The following is a 17145-nucleotide window of genomic DNA, read 5'->3' on the forward strand; positions in this document are numbered from 1 at the left end:
ATAAAAATGCATCGAAATTCATGTATGATATAAAAGAACATAAAAATATTTTTAACATTTCGGGAAAAAATCCCGCTATTAAATTTTTGACAGTATCCAGAAATTTCCCATTTTTTAATTCAATTTGAAATCGCTTCGACATCGATTAAAATCGTAAATTCTTTTTTTTCTTGATTTATAATTAACAGAATATCGAATGTCCATCGCTAAATATCTCTAATTATACGTAGATGCACGACTGTCGGTCGCTCAACAAGTTTCGTTTCAATCAAAGAGAGAGAAGAAAAGAGAGAGAGAGAGAGAGAGAGAGAGAGAGAGAGAAGAGAAGAGAAAGAGAGAGAGAAAGGAGAGAGAGAGAGAGAAACTCTCAAAAATTCTTAACAGCTGTCATATATGAGAGTCTTTGTTTCGTTTTATTATTATTTCTTTTAAATCTTCTATATTCTCCGCCACACAGTAATTAACTGTGAAATTTCGACTATGTAATTCATATATAATAATTCACAAATTCTGTGGCGGGTCAGGCACTGAGATTGACTTTATAATTTGAACCGAACTTGATCAAACGAGGCGATTAACGACAGTCATGCATACGTTTGTTTTATCACGGTTATTTTGGTTAATCGAAAGATTTTCAAGGAATAGCATCGTGTATACAATAAAAAGATTTCTTTTTAATGATATGACCCGCGAAAAGTCAGAAATCGTTTCACGAATGGTGGATGCAATGACGTTATAGTTTGTACGTCTTTTCACGTTTTAAGGTCTGTTCTAAAACATCTGCCGATCCCTCCTTTGCATCGTTTAATCGCTAAAAAAAAAAAAAAAAAAAAAAAAAAAAAAGAAAAAATAAACGACTCAACTCTCTGACACGACACATTACGACGATCACGTTACTTCCTTCTAAGGATGACATGCAGCGTATAAAACATATCATATCTATGTATTTATTTTTTACTGCTTTTTTTCCTTTTTTTGTTAATATATATATATATATTTTTTTATATATTTGCATTTGTATTTATATATATATATGTATATCTAGTTCCTTCATTCCGGTATTCTGTTTACACGCTATATATTAAATATATACGCGATGTACGTTCTTATATCCTAGCAAGGATTAACAATCTATGTTTTACTCGACGCAACGACACGCGAATTACGTACATTACATGGCTGGTTCCTTGAAATTCATCAAAATAACGAGAAGGAGAGAAACGGAGTACATATGGACTCTATTGCACTTCGGGATGGACCGTCATAATTATTATTATTATTTTTTTTTCATAAACGTTTTTTTATTTTTATCATCGAGCATTCCAGATGACACATAAAATTTCGTCGTTGATTATCTATTGCAAAAAAATACGGGTGGATGGTGTTCTCGTATCAACGCAATGTTTTTAGATATTTAAAACATCCATTAGAAAACCCGAATATTTATAAGAACTTTCTCTTGAAAATTCTAACTCTTTGTTTCTTCTTCTATATACGCGAATGATCGAAATTTCTTCCATTGATTTTAATACATATACGCTTTGTCATCCTGGGATCCAGACTTCCAAACGATTAAACATCGTGTCAAATTTTAATTCTTTTCTTTTTTCTTTTTTTTTTTTTTTTTTTTTTTTTTTTTTTACAAAGACAGACATTACATTTTGTCACATCACGATTTTCTTTTTTTCCTTATTTTGCGATTTCGAAATCAACTCCTTCTTCTTTCTTTCTTTTTTTTTTTCTTTTTTTTGTATATATTATATATATATCCGCAGTTTAAAAATCAAGGAACAAACAAATTTCTTCGTATTGGCTCATCTACAACGCAAGCCACAGACTTATATACGCTCGCGGTTTTCGTATTGCCATCATATCATAAACCTAGACTTAAAAAGTAAGAATTGGCCAGTAAATCGATCACTGGGACCAAATAAATCGATTATTTAACGTATCAACGCTTTAAATCGTTTTATCAGTCTGTGCTCTCCTAATCCATGACGAATTACAATATGAGAGAAAGAAAAAAAAAAAAAAATTAAACAAACAAAAAGATATAAAAACAAGAAGAAAGAAAAAAAGATGTATGATATGGATGTCTGGGTCGTTGGAAGATAGAATATAATATAGTTTGAGACTCGACTAAACGTGATCCGCGAACACAGTCAGTTGTCCATCTATCCACCAATATTCACGAGTTCTCGTCAAAAATGCATCATCAAACAGCAATTAAATGGGAGCTTCAAACACAACGAACTCATCATTTTTGTCTCTCTTTCTCTCCTTTCTTTTTCTTCTTCTTCTTCTTCTTCCTCTTCATTCTCTTCATCATTTTATCATTTCTTTTTGACTTTCTCCTAGAAAAAAGAGAAGTCAATAACCGCGTTGCATTTTTCATTATATTTTTCATTTCCGTTCTCGCATTATGTTGCTCGCATTATGTATACGCGCGTCTCGCATAAAAAAGAAAAATAATTTTATAGGTATCGCGGTTTGATCAGTCGCGCATCTGAGATCGTGATATTCGTTTAATAGACGAGAAGAGGAAAAAAATGTTTTTTCAAACTTCCCGTATATCGTCCATTTTTCACGAACAATTATTAGATATCGAACAATTAGTCGAAATGAAGGTCGGGATATAATTGTTCTACGATTTTGCGATGAGATTCAAAAAAATCTGCAATCATCTCTACGATTCTCTTGTACCTTCTTCCCTTTTCTTTCTGTCTCTCTCCTTTTTTTCAATTCTTTTTTTTATTTATACTATTTTTTCTTTTTCTTTTCTTTTCTTTTTTTTAACCACATTTTCTCTCCATCGAGAATACTTTTTTTTTTTTTTTTTTTTTTTTTTTTTTTCTATCAATAACATTATAATAGGCAGTGTTCGTTTGAGAAACTGCTACAGAAACACACACGCACACGCACACAAACATACGCGCATGCGCACGCACGCGAGCGCGCGCACATACACACACACGATAGAAATTGAATGCCTAGAATAATAGCACGACCTTTATACGTAGCTTGAAACACGTTCAACGCGACGACGGTTTCCTTTCTTTCCTTTTTCTTTTAATTGTTAATCCTTTCTGAATTCGAGAAAAGTATGATCACTGGACGCATGTTGTATGCGGTTTATCATCCGGAACGGATTGCGCGTTTTTTCTTTTTTTTTTCTTTTCTTTGACGATTAACGTTTACATTTAGCAGAAGAGAGAATGCGTCGTACTAAAAAAATATATGTATATATGTATATATATAATACATACATATACGTATGTATACGTGCCTATCGGTTTGTTTCACGTGGAACATCCAACCGCGAAAATTTCAGGCTCGCGATCGATACGCGTACGATCGTGTGTTAGCCCGCATACGAGCGGATTGTGTCGCTTATTATGAAAGAGAAAAAGAAAAAGAAAAAGAAAAAGAAAAAAAAAAGGAACGAAATGCCCGCAATTTATCGCGCGCATCGTCATCTTTTTCTTCATCATTTTCTTTGTCATTAATTTTTAATATTTGTCGTCCCGTATCTTTTCCTCGTTTTTTTTTTTTTTTTCCTTAAGAAATCGATGTGATCGAAACGAAACGAAACGATCGGAACTCGAAAATTTTCTTTCCTTTTCGTTAAACGATCACTTACATTCGTGACGAAACGACGACGATAATTAGCAAAGCATGTACTATAAAAGAAATGAATAGAGTTCTAAAAATGATATCACTGTAGACCGCGACACCGGTGATAGAAACAGTTTTTATAGTGAGCGGTAGTAGCAGCGACACATTAATAACAATTGCAGCAACAGCTGGTGGTTTTGTGTGTGTATGTTATATATATATATGTATATATATGTATGTATATATATATACATATATATACATATATATATATAGATGATGACGTACTGTTCTTTTGTACTCGTTGCGTGTGTTGCGAGTCGAATTGGTATATCTATCGAAGGTTTCGCGATTCCATTCACGACGAGGCTTATTCTCACTGTTGATGACAGGCGACCAGAGTCTCCGTCTGGAAGCCGGAAGAGAGAAGGTCCCACGATCGCCGTGAATCGGCGACCATCGAAATTAAAAGTCCACCGGTAGTGTGGTACATCGGACGATTTGCATCAGAGTCATTTTTATGCGAATCACAGAATGACGCAGCATCGGCAGTATCGCTGCCGAGATGCCCCCGCGCTTGGGGGTGGTGTCACTGGCGCGAAGTACGCATGAACTTTAATGTTCGGCAAATGTGTCTGAAATGAAACAAAACGGATAGTTGGTTAACGAGAGTTACGGACGTTAAATTGATTTAGATCTTTACGACGATTCTTCGACACGTCACTCGACTTATCTTAACAGCATTTTTCGTTTTATCGTAGATAAATAGATAATGAAAGAAGAAATGATGTTACGATACGATACTCTGAGTCTACGTATGCCAGCTCTGGTGATTAGTTGACAATCGTATAGTTCGATGCGCTCGAGATTATGGCAGGCCTGTAGAAGGTGATCAAGGCTAGCATCTGTGATAAGGGGACAATTGTCCAATTCCAACACCGCTAGATGCTCCGCTGCGCACGGCGAAAGGGCCAATTGCCGAATGCCCTCATCGGTGATCAATTCACAGTGAGACAAACTCTGGGTTCAAAGAAAGTCATCATATTCGATGGATGAATTTCTTCGTTGTCTTAAAGGATATGTATACGTCTATTAGATCTATTAGATCATCATAAATTTTCTTACCAATTTTTCCAATCTGGGACAGCCCATAGATAAATGAATGAGGGTGGCATCCGTTATTAAAAGGCACTCTTCCAGGTCCATCTTTTCTAATAATCTGCAATTCTGAAAAACGAAACAAATGTATCGATTAATAATATTACTTATGCGTTTTAAATTATATAACAGATATAATTTTACAAACGATCAACTCACTTTTGCAAGAGCTTGAAAGCCTGCATCGGTGAAATGAGTGCAAGCCACACATTCGAGCACGCTAAGGAGTGGACAATGTTGTGCTAACGTGACCAGAGACGCATCCGTAAGATTTGGACAATTCGATAGGCAAACGTAATGCAATCTTGGACATTGTTCGCTGAGTTCTCTGACCGCATCGTCTGTTATGTTCTGCAACGAATCTGTTTTCATAAACCGCGCTCTCAGATAGACGATAGTTACATAACTACACGTCAGGTTCAGCATCGGAAGAGGAAAAGAATTTAGACGGATGTTCTAACGACAAATTATAGGATCTATTGCACGAGAAATTGCATACATTTCGCAAACGTTCTTTACGACGCTCAACCCATAATTTTTTCCACTCGTATACTTGCCCGTATCGCGATGACTACTTACGATCAATCAGAATCGAGAATTAAATAGAAAAAAAATATTCTGACGATCGAAGCGACAAGCTTTGCCGGGCAAATCGTACGAATAGCGAAATCGTGTTAATTGATATTTGCAAGTACCCTGCATTCGTGTAAATTGATCGCCTCCAAATTGGTGCAATAACGAGCCAAACATGTGACACCTCTGTCCGTTAACTGACGGCATCCTTTGCATAGAAAGCTACGTAGTTGTCTGCAACCTCTCACCAGTGCTTCCACTCCGTTATCGGTAAGTAACTCACACCAGGACAGATTAATGTGAGTGAGAAGCGAACACCCTTTCGAGAGGTTCTTCATGGAGATGTCCGATATCTCGGGACACGAGTCCAAGTTCAGTCGTTGGAGTTTCGGACAATAAGAGCTTAGGGCCGCGCAGGTAGCGTCCGAGATCTTTTTACATTGGCTCAGATTCAGTTCCTCGATGTTAGTACACGACTCAGCCAATGTGAGCATTGAATTGTTCCCAATGCTCTGACATCCCCTGAGAGAGAGCTGCCTTAAAAAGCCACCGCATCGTCTCGATATATTTACTATAACTGATTCCTGTGTTTCGAACATTTTTTCACAATTAGAGCTTCCAACGAACGAACGAGATAACGAGAGAATGATATTTCTTCGGGCGAATGACGCGTTGCTTACCATGATAAAAATATTATTCTCGAAATCTCTCTAATGTTTAGATACTTAGGGAATTAATTGGTGAATAGAATCGAATACGTTATACTAAATTTGAGAGAGCGATAGAGTTGAGAAAATTGGTAAGCAAAACGTCAAAAATTCGATTTACCTCCACGTCTCGTTGGAAATCGAAGAGATCGATTCTTTGCCAATTGGATCCGTCGAGCGCCAACACGTTCCAAGCTTTGCTTACTTGCGCGCACCGGCATAGTGATACCACGTCGAGATACGAGAAGATTCTGTCAATAGTATGACAATTATGTTACTCGTTTTACCGTTCTTTTCGAAAAAAAAGACACACGTCAAGACCACCATCAGAAGAGAAAAACTAATAGTAACAAAAAAATAAATAAATAAATAAATAAATAGATAAAAAGAGAAAAGTGAATTGAAGCGACAAAAGAGAAGAGGGTAAGCAAAATAGATCGATTAAAATACTTTTTGCGGAAAAATCGAAAACAGAGTAAGTATATACATATTACGATACCTAAGCAGTAATTCTTTTGGCAGTTTCTTATTAATCTGCGCCTCGTCGTCGTGAAACACCCACGTTAGCTGTAACCAAAAAAAAAAAAAGAAACAAACCCGGATGAATTCGTTCCAAAAAAGGGGCAAAGATTGTATATGTCGGAAATCTAATAAAAGATCAGACAAGCTGTCCAGTTTGCCGTTATGTGAACACGATTATGGTGTTCGAAGGACACAAGAGCGCTTAGCCGATGATAACGCGAAGCGAGAACAAAGTGACATGCGTGACATTACAAGTTGACCAACCTGCATATAAGACTGCTTCATGGTTGTGACAGGGTTGTTGTGAGAGAGCGATTGCGACGTATAATAACCGGCCTGATGATGATAATGGTGATGATGTTGGTGATGATGATGATGATGATACGATGGATGCTGTTGCCTCCACCATTGACCACTTGCACCGGAATCTTCAACCGCTTGTACCCCTTGCCCAACCTGGCCCCCTCCTCCCACGCCCACGCGACTTACTTTTTTCTAGAAAAACGATCATCATCATCGGTCACGGATGTGCGAAAACTTTTTACCATAGACCATAATAAAAACCTACTATTATGATTGTGAATCCATTAATGTTTAAAAATCTTTTTGTTAAAAAAAAAAAAAAAAAAGAAATATAGAAAATATATATATATATATATCTTCTTCTTTTCTTTTCTTCGTCCTCAGCTTTTTCAAAACTTTTTTCCTTCTTCTATATTAAAATTTCTTACAATCCCATTCTCTTGAATAATAATACCTCAACGGTTTCGTCGAAGTATAAATCGGAGTAGTGCAATGAACCGTTGGTTGATCGATTTTCCAGGCATGGTTAATAAATAGTTAATTGCACAGAAACGCGAGTTAAAAATATTGCCTTTATTCCGATTTCTATGATGGTATATCTCGAAAGACGTGAAGCATTCGTGAAATCAACGCGATCAGCTTATCGATTTCTCTATAAATACTGTTTTGCAGTTCTTATTAATGTGAGTAAGAAAAAAAGAAAGAAATAACCTCGATTGGTTAAATGGGAATCCTTTTCGATTCAGGAACGGATACACTCTTGACTCGATAACAACTTCGTTTAACGTTCCAGAAAGCAATATCGAGGGATGAAACGAAGGAAAAAATCGATCCCAATGATCGAAGACAGTGCAACAGTTATCCGATGCAATTTCATTGGTTTCTCTCGTCAATGTGCTCGATAAATTACGGAAATGTTCATCGAATTTTCAATGGATTCGCGAAATCGCACTCAACGTTTAAGAGGCCGCGTTTTTCGCATGGCATCGATGATGCTATCAAAAAATTCAGAAACGGGAATTTTGTATTTTATGAAATCGTCAAAAATTGAAAGAAGCGGAGAAACGCGCGATTTTTCAAAGTTTTCGAACGATACAAAAATAATTAAACTCGAAGAAGAAAATTTTTTCGTCGCGCAATGGGAGATATATAATAGAAACGAGGCATACCTGAAATTTTAGTCTATGTTATGTTCGTCCCAGTTTATATAAATAATATCGTGCAACAACGAAAATACTTTGAAGTTCGATCACCTATCATATCACTCCTACACGTGACCTTCGATGACCTTGCAAAGCAGGTCACCGAACTCGTCTCAACACCTCAGATTAAATAAAGATGTGAAGATTTCTTACTTGCGAACTTATTTTCAATGATTTTTTTTTCGCACGCGATTAATTCTCCATCATCGTTCCAACCATGTGAAAATACATTTAAAAATTTCAAAATGATCGTATCGATCGCCGTCATAGAAATTCGATCGATCAATCAATCGACAATCTATATATAAAATCATTCGCCAATACAGTTATCCAATGAAATTTTCTCCCGAAATCATTTTTTCGTTGAGAAATACATATTGCGTAATCTGATATGAACATCGTATCGATTATCGCGGTGTTTACACGCACGATCACATTATTCTTCCTACTTCTCAATGGATAAATATCTCTTTTTAATGAAACAGAACAGTGTTTCTTCTGGTGATGTTTATTCCCGTTTTCGAGAGAAAGTCGAGCACGAAATGCATCAGGGGTCGATGAATTTATAACGATTTCTCATGCACTACGGCGAGATCGATGCAATTAACGCGATCATTGCGTCAAATAGCGCGCATAATAATACGCGATTTAATAACGACGCGTGTTTATTATCTAAATGCGAAATACTCAACCAGATTTTAAGAGTATTAGATACAATGATATTAAAGTTTTTCAAATTTACACGAATTATCGAATTCATAACGTATATATGTTTCAAATTGTTAAAATTGAATGTGATAAATATTAAAAAAAATAAAAATAATAATAATAATAATTTCTATGAATTTATCACGAGAAAAATATTATAGATGAATTATTAAATAAAAAAATACGGCTAGGATTACGAAAAAACGCAGGTGAACTAATATCTCTGATCCGCAACGCGCGCCGTTTCTGTTTACATACGAGTCACGTTTGCCAGCTAGATACAGTACTGGACCACCAGTTTCCCTCCAAATCAACAAGATTGAAAACAACGCTTTTGCAGCAATCGAGTAATTATATATGTGATGACTATTTTCTGCGAAATGAAAGATGAACGATGATATAGAACGTGATAGAAGACGATGCGAATTCGATCCGCGTCGATCTGCGAAACTTCGTCGCGAAACAAGGATCAGTGAGCGTAGAAGCACCCACATAAATGAGACGTTGAACAGATGGGGAGAAGGGTAGGAGAGGAAGAAATGGAAGGGTGGAAGGGATGTGTAAAAGAGAAGTGGGGAGACGGAGAATGACAAAGAAACAAGAGAAGAGAAACGAGATAAAAAGTATGAATTCGAAAAGAGTCGATTTTTCGTGACAATCGTTCAACTGTTCGACTGTTTGACCGATGAGAAGGACAATGCTCATTGACATTCTAATAACGCGTAACGATCGTCGTGTGAGTAAGAGGGATACAATGTAGAGAGAGAAAAAGAGACGGAAACATAGAAATGAAATAAGACAAAGAAAAGAGAAACAGGGTATGAGAGAGACAGGTACAAATAGATAAGTTAAAGTGAGAAAGCGAAAGAAGGGGAAAACAGAAAGAGAGAGAGAGAGAGAGAGAGAGAGAGAGAGAGAGACAGACAGAGAGAGAGAGAGGAGGGGACAGACCTCGTTGACAACAACGATATTCCTCAAGTTTGTATACAATGCAACTATCGAAGATAGATCAAAATAATTGTATTAATTGCCAGAATAACAACAATTCTGATAAAAATGATGACGATAACAATAAAACAAACAAAAAAGATAATACACAAAATGTGAGAAGAAAACATTATTCGAATGTATTGTTGTATGCAATACATAATCAGGATGATCTGCGATAAAAGTAACGGCGATGCTGACGATGAGCTTAACGAAGTCGAAGACGAAGAAACTGAAAGGGAACGCACCAAGGTACAAAAAGAAAGAAGAACAAAGGATGGAGTTGCCTGGTTGTTGGTTGGTCGATCAGAGAAACAGAGACGCTAAATGAGAAAGAGAAAAAGAGACAGAAATAGAGACACAGAAAGAGAAAGAGTAAGAACATGATAGAGAGGCAAATAGAAGGAAGGAGAGCGAGAAGGGAGATATACGCGAAATGGTAGCGATCTAAAAGTAAGAACTCCTTTAACTCTTCATGAACGACGCATCATCGAAACGTACTGTTCACTATTGGCTTTCGCAGTTCGTCGTCATGGCAGAAGATCGAGAACCGAGCGAGAAAATGTTGCCAAGCATTGCGGAGGCCAGGGGAGCGGATCAGCTGTTCGCCTCGGCAATGACAACATTGGACACACGCACGACCCCCCCGTAGTGACTTTGACGCGCGTTTCATAGCAAACTCATTTACTGTCAAACGATGCATTGACTTACCTCGAGCCTGGTGCGCCCGGAGTGTATCATCCTTTTGCGTCGCGTTATTTTGCAAAGCTTACGGGAATACCCGCACGGTTTTACGGAAAAAAATGTCGCGGCCGAGCAAATAACTACGCTTCGCGAGAGAAATGGCCGAGTCTACTGAATATGAGCCGAGCCGCCGTCACTGGTGGGGGGAAAGGACGACCAATGCATTTTCCGCTGGATCAAAATTTATCTATTCCGATTGGCTGCTCTGACCTGACTTGGCGACAACGCCGCCAATCGCATGCCTTCCAACCATTGTTTACACGCTTCTTATTGGATCGTTATTTTTGAGAGAGCGCGACGAAGCATGTACCACTGATTCAGCGATGCCAGAGACACTAGCGTTGCATTTGTGAAACATTTTATGCAACTACGTGATCGATTGTTGTTATGTTTCGAATATCGAATGTTTTTATCCACCATTGATAAATTCACAAGTAATTTGGTTCATAATGAAGATTATATTGCAATGGTGATTATCTGTTGCGCATCAGAAGAGTAACTTTATCATGATCGGAAATATGCCTTCGAACGGAAAAAATAGAATTGGGATTTGTTCTAATTTGATTCTAATCTTTTCTATATATAAAAACAAAAAAAAAAGTTTTAAGACAAATATAATACATAATTTATTTTCTATTTAAATATAATTTATTTTTCGATTGAATGTTATTAAAAAAAACAATTTCGCAAATTAAGAAAAAAATAGAAAATATATTTAAATAAATGGAAAATGGTTACAATGAATAATATTTTTTTTTTTATTCAGGAAAATATTTTGCGATTAAATTGCGTCATGATTTTATTTTCCAATATATAACTTTATTTATTAGAAATGTCTTTTACATCTATTATTAGCCATTCTTCTTAACCTTTTAAACCTTTAAAAAAACTTATATTTTTTTTTCTTCATATCACAGAAATTATAATAATATTTCTAGATATTTTTCAAATTTTCATTATCAGTTACAATTCTCTCGAATTGCAAAAAATCATTAATATTAAAATATTAAAATTATATATATATATATATTTACATATATATATATAATATAATTTCATATAATATTCAGGATTAATTTTTTGAAATATGAGTAATAAATAATAATAAAAATGAGTAACAAAAATTATTTAAAAACAATCAAAAAATTTAATCTTGAGGGCATGATTACATGAGAGTATATCGATTGTCTAAATCAAACACAGATTAAAGTATCGAACAGAGAAAGTTAATATCTTGATGATGATAACATCTCAATAAGTATAAAAGTCAGTTTTTATCTTTAATTTGTCAGTTTTTTTTTTTTTAAATAAGCAACGTTAGAGAGAGTTTTGTTCGTTTTTAAATTATAAGAATTATTTTTTTCATAATGACAAGTGAGTAATTTAATCCGTGATTATTTTTTAAAAGATTAGAAAAATAAACGATAACGATAATTGAGAAATAGGTCATAATAAGTTTAATGAATAGTTTATATGCTGGAATAAAGTTTATAAAATAATCTATTTTTATTTTTCTAAATTTCAGAATTATTGATGGCAGTCGCAGTTGCCGTTTTTGTCGCGGTGACAAGTTTTGTTTCTGCAGAAACGTACGAGATTCCAACGGAATGTCCAAATTCGTTGAACGAAACCACATTGCTCGCTCACGAATACGATTGTACCAAATATTACAAGTGCTTCAACGGACAAAAACAATCTATGGATTGTCCAGTATTTATACCAGGCCATAAGAAATATTTTGACGTTGTATCTCAATCTTGCATTCTACCATGGAAATCGAAATGCGTATCCCAAGCGTTCGATTGTTTTACGGATGGTTACGTACAATCCCATCCTTACAACTGCAGTTTATACTACGTATGCACGAACGGTGAAAAAGTTGAAAACTCGTGCAAAGAAGGAGAGCTGTTCGATTCTAAAAGTATGAAATGCGTGGCTAAGGAGAAGGCGACGTGTAACGTTTATCAGAATACATGCCCAAATGGTAAATTTGGTCCTGTATTCTTGCCCCACGAATGCAAATGTCAATCTCTATATTACGAATGCATCGAAGGAGAATTCATAGAAAAACATTGCCAGAAAGGTAAAGATTTCGATGTTGAAACTGGGAAATGCGTTTTATCTCAAAACGTGGGATGCAACGCGACGACTACAACCAACGATTGTCCTGCAACCGGTATCGCATATATTCCCGACAAATTCGATTGCAGTTCGTATTACGTATGCAAGAATGGCGTGAAAAGCAAGAAAGTTTGCGACTTTGGATTGTCATACAACGAGGAACGTTCCATGTGCACTTGGCCACCGAGTAGCATGTGCTCTTCGAAATTGTTAAAACCAAAGAAGGCTACACCCAATGCGATCGAGGAGGTTATTAGTCGAAAATGTCCGCCGAAGGGATCAGAGGAGAAAGCTGTGAAATTTCCCCACGAATGCTCTTGTGCCATTTATTACGAGTGCAACGATGGACAATTGCTTCGTGAAACATGTCCGAACGGTCTGATTTACGATTACGTTCGAGAAGTTTGCGATTATCCGTATCGTGCCAAATGTGCCAAAAAGCAAAAGTTCAATTATAATTTTGCGCGCGCAAATTCTGAATGTCCACCAACTGGTCATGCACGTATACCTCATGAAACAAAATGTTCCTTATATTACGAATGCAATAACGGTAAGAAACGTCTCCAATCGTGTCTACAAGGACATTACTTCAACCCTTTAATCGAATCGTGCGACTTACCCTGGAATACAAATTGTAACAATTCGCCAATTGGACCTCCATCTAACGATTCTAATTCAACTTCCGAATGCACGGAATGTGGTTGCAACAATTGTATTACTCGATTTCCCGATCCTCAAAATTGTTCCCTGTATTATCAATGTGAAAATGGTGAAAAAGTTTCAAAGGCATGCCCCGAACACCTTTATTACGACAGTGTGAATCAGATTTGTGATTTTCCGAATAACGTGGATTGTAAACAGAAATGTAAAGAAGGGGAGAAACAACAGCACGAATGTCAGTGCAATAAATATTACGAATGCATAGACGGACAACAAGTGCTTAAAACGTGTCCGAATGGACAATACTTTGATCGGAAGAAAAAAATATGTGTAGAAAGTCATACGTGTCCTGGCCAAGTAGACATTGGTTGTATCGGTACTTGCTCGTCGTTTCATTCCACGGAATATTTGCTTCATAAAGATTGTGACAAGCATTGCGTATGCGAAAATGGATCTCCCTATATTGTTAATTGCCCTAAGAAGCAGGTCTACAATCCAAAGAGTCAAACATGCGACTGGCCAGAAAACGTGGCTAATTTGACGTGCGATCCTTTTCCGTGCGATTCCAATTCCAAGGAAGATTATCTTCCTCATGAATGCCACTGTGATAAATATTTCGTATGCAGAAATGGAATGAAATACCGCGAAAATTGCGGAGAAGGAAAATACTTTGATTATGAAAAAGAAATTTGTGTTAATATTAATCAAGTCCATTGTTATCGTGGTAAAAAACTAAAATCAGAATCATAACATGCAACAGAACATGTATAGTTTATAATTCCACATATAATTCTTCATAGCTTCATAATTGCATTACAATGTTGTAAATGGACTATGACCAGGACAGAGGATTGACCTGAGAACATACAAAATTTATCGCAAATTATTCGAACGCAATGAAGAAAGAAAATTTATCTCATGAATGTAACTATATTGTAATATCATGCATGTCAAAAATGTGACAAAGGATTATACTTTGATTGATATGTATTTTCAAACATGAAGTAGAGATCGATTCTTGTTATTATGAACGATCTTGGAACGATATAGAAATCGATATAGGATATATCCGCAATTCAATTCTACCAAATCTCTTCACTTGCATCATCAAAATTGTACATAATATTGCGTTCTTTGGAAAGACTTTATATCAGAACATATTACAACGAATAAGAAAACAAATATAAATTTTCAATTGTAATTAGAAAGAATAAAAAAAAGTCACGTCAAGAGTATTCTTTATTTATCAATAGATTTTTATAGAATGCATTATTTGTAGAATGAACTAGTTTAGAGTATATATTTAGTAAATTATTTCTTGAATTTAAATATATTTTATTTAATTATGTAATGAACATTAATTAATAAATTTATATAAAATATAAAGAATTATTTGAAATTATTGTTGTGTTATTTATTGATGTTATTTAATTAATATTCATACATATATATAAATTTTTAATGTGGAAAATTTAAATTCTATTACAATTAATTCATTAATTTGTTGGATTTGTTGGAATTAATTTTGAAAATGATTATTATATAATTTAAATTATTATGAAATTCTAAAGAAATTTTCTATTAGAAATCTTTCTAATCAGACCAATTGAAATTAAATATTGAACAATTTTTCATCGATGATTATTGAAATAAATATTAATTCATTACACACAAAATATATGAATCATTATATTTTTGCCTATCATTATTACGATGATACGCAAATACTATATCGGAATTTTCCAAATTTTTCCACGTTTTTTCATTCATTTTCTTATTCATTATGAATTAAAGCTATATTTTACAATTTCGTATCATATTTATATTAACGTATGTAAATTGTAAACTTATAAATTGCATGAATAAAAGAATATAATAAAAATAGGAAAGATCGATAAAAAACGATATCGAAATTCCCGAATAAAATAAAGTAAAAGTTTAAATTTGACTAGAAAAAATCTAATTTTAAATTATCAATTAGTAAACTCTATCATAACTAGATAATCTTTTCTTTATATTTGAAAATCAATGAAAAATTTATTGTTTTATCAATATAAATTTGGATTAAGTCATATAGGAGACCTGTTATCTGTACAATAAAGTTATTTGAAAGAAATAAATAGATCTTCTTTGTTCAACTTTAGATACATCTCTTATTTTCTTTTTATTCTTTAATCGTGGAGTATATATACCGAAATATAATGATAATTTCTTTTTTTAATTTTAAAATTAAACAAAATTAAAAATGATTTTAAAATTACGAGTTGTTATCTTAAGACACAATTCTTTTACCTAAAAAAATCATTATCTATAACTCTGGCTTATGCTTTTATCGATCAATTCGAATAGATCATAGTAAATTTTTAAAAAAAATATCGCGAAAAATTGTTTCAATGATAAAAATATCGTATTCTAATGTAACAATAAATAAACAAATTTTATTTCTATAAAAGTAAGTTTGTCAAAACGATATTAAATCTAATTCTCTGTGTCTTTCTAATAAAGCAACGTAGTACGTACAATATATAACTATTTAAAATAAAAACAATTAGAATTTTATTTGATGAATTATACATTTCATTTCAATATAAATATTTGTTTAAAATCATATTTTAAATATAAAGAAAATGAAAGAATAATGATGAACAAATAAAATTTCGGCAATCGAATCCAATGGAATGTATGTATATATTAGATCTGATAAGATAAATAGTACCTTAATGATAAGACACTATAAAAATCGATTTTTGTTAATAAAATTTGTCAGTTTTCAAACGATAACGTATGTAAGTTCATAAATTTAATGATTACGTGTTAAAATGACCGGTAAGTGATTCGAATTTTTCGTATAATTTCTCGTAACAATTTATAAATAAGATAGCGATAAATATAGAATAAATGAAAATTTAACAGCAGAGAATCTTGTCTCAAATAAAATTATAGACGAGGTATAACGAATTAAGAATTAAATAATTTTATTTTCAAAATTTTTGAATTGCGACACTTGAATATTTCAATAAAGTTCTAATGGAAAAATATAACTTCGTTTCTTCTTTACAAATTTCAGGTTTATATATATTATTCTTTGCCATGCTTATGGCAACAGCAAATACACTAAATTTCAAATTATCCAGTGATTGTGTCCCAAATTCGAACTGTCCATTAAATGACATTGGCTATGCAGTTCATCTTCCTGATCGTAGCAACTGCCACAAATTTTTTAAATGTACAAGAGGAATGGCATGTTCAAAGGAATGCCCACACTATGGAAATGGAAATCAATTAGTCTTTAATCCGAAAGAAGAAGTTTGCGATTGGCCATTTAACGTCCCGAATCTACCAAATTGCGTTTATCCAGGGCAATCAAGTGCGGCAGAAACGACGAAACCGACAACTATTAAAACAGAAACGGCGATCTCAACAACTACTTCAACAAAAACGACAACACCGTCAACTACTTCAACAGAAACAGCGACAAGTTGTAAAGGTAGAAAATACTCGGAGGATAAAACGGATTGCAGATACTATTGGGTATACGATTGCGAAAGTAAAAGAAAATGGAGAGATAAATGCGCAGAAGGACTCATTTTTAATCCGAAAATCGCAACTTGCGACAGAGCATCGAATTTTCCTTGTTCAACGACAAGTCGTCCAATTCGAAAATAAACGATATAACAATGGGGAAGAAAAATTTTCTGGATTTTGACAATGCTGTTAAAATATATTGAAACGATTTCTAGAGAGAGAAAAATAATTTCAACAAAAATTGATACGTATTTTACGAAGATAATTGTGTTTTTAGATTAATTAACGAATATTATTGTGATAGCAAGATTTAAAAAAAA

At 34.2% G+C, this 17145-nt stretch overlaps 3 protein-coding genes across 4 annotated transcripts; 2 read left to right on the forward strand and 1 right to left on the reverse strand.

Moving 5' to 3' along the window:
* Positions 1–3531: 3531 nt before the first annotated feature.
* LOC100867954 (F-box/LRR-repeat protein 20) lies at positions 3532–10635 on the reverse strand. 2 transcript variants are annotated; one of them, XM_003690820.4, is made up of 9 exons: positions 10487–10635; positions 6840–7070; positions 6553–6620; positions 6175–6304; positions 5469–5930; positions 4933–5124; positions 4741–4842; positions 4420–4635; positions 3928–4250 (listed from the first exon to the last, which is right to left on the reverse strand). In XM_003690820.4, exons 1-9 carry the CDS (start codon positions 10514–10516, stop codon positions 4143–4145), a joined length of 1539 nt encoding a protein of 512 aa, XP_003690868.2. In that variant the 5' UTR covers positions 10517–10635; the 3' UTR covers positions 3928–4142. The 2 variants fall into 2 exon arrangements, with proteins under 2 accessions (XP_012350349.1, XP_003690868.2); XM_012494895.3 differs by lacking the exon at positions 6840–7070 and having other exon boundaries at positions 3532–4250.
* A 1408-nt stretch (positions 10636–12043) lies between these two features.
* On the forward strand, positions 12044–14371 carry LOC105737310 (uncharacterized). The gene has a single exon (XM_031920471.2). It carries the CDS (start codon positions 12053–12055, stop codon positions 14048–14050), a length of 1998 nt encoding a protein of 665 aa, XP_031776331.2. The 5' UTR covers positions 12044–12052; the 3' UTR covers positions 14051–14371.
* A 1956-nt stretch (positions 14372–16327) lies between these two features.
* Positions 16328–16966, forward strand: LOC100869331 (uncharacterized). The gene has a single exon (XM_012494896.3). The coding sequence runs from the start codon at positions 16328–16330 to the stop codon at positions 16964–16966; it is 639 nt and encodes a 212-aa protein (XP_012350350.2).
* The last annotated feature ends 179 nt before the right edge of the window (positions 16967–17145 follow it).

The sequence above is a fragment of the Apis florea genome, unplaced genomic scaffold, assembly GCF_048593485.1.
Source record: "Apis florea isolate Af1SG1 unplaced genomic scaffold, ASM4859348v1 contig_3587_pilon, whole genome shotgun sequence".
NCBI lineage: Eukaryota > Metazoa > Arthropoda > Insecta > Hymenoptera > Apidae > Apis > Apis florea.

Excerpts from the sequence above, each read along its gene's own strand:
- LOC105737310 (XM_031920471.2), top strand. The coding sequence starts at position 12,053 with ATGGCAGTCGCAGTTGCCGTTTTTGTCGCGGTGACAAGTTTTGTTTCT.
- LOC100869331 (XM_012494896.3), top strand. The coding sequence starts at position 16,328 with ATGGAAAAATATAACTTCGTTTCTTCTTTACAAATTTCAGGTTTATAT.
- LOC100867954 (XM_003690820.4), bottom strand. The coding sequence starts at position 10,516 with ATGATACACTCCGGGCGCACCAGGCTCGAG. Across the intron at positions 6,305-6,552 it reads CCAAAAGAATTACTGCTTAG|AATCTTCTCGTATCTCGACG; the intron begins GTATCGTAATAT and ends TACTATTGACAG. Across the intron at positions 5,931-6,174 it reads ATTTCCAACGAGACGTGGAG|GAATCAGTTATAGTAAATAT; the intron begins GTAAATCGAATT and ends TTCGAAACACAG.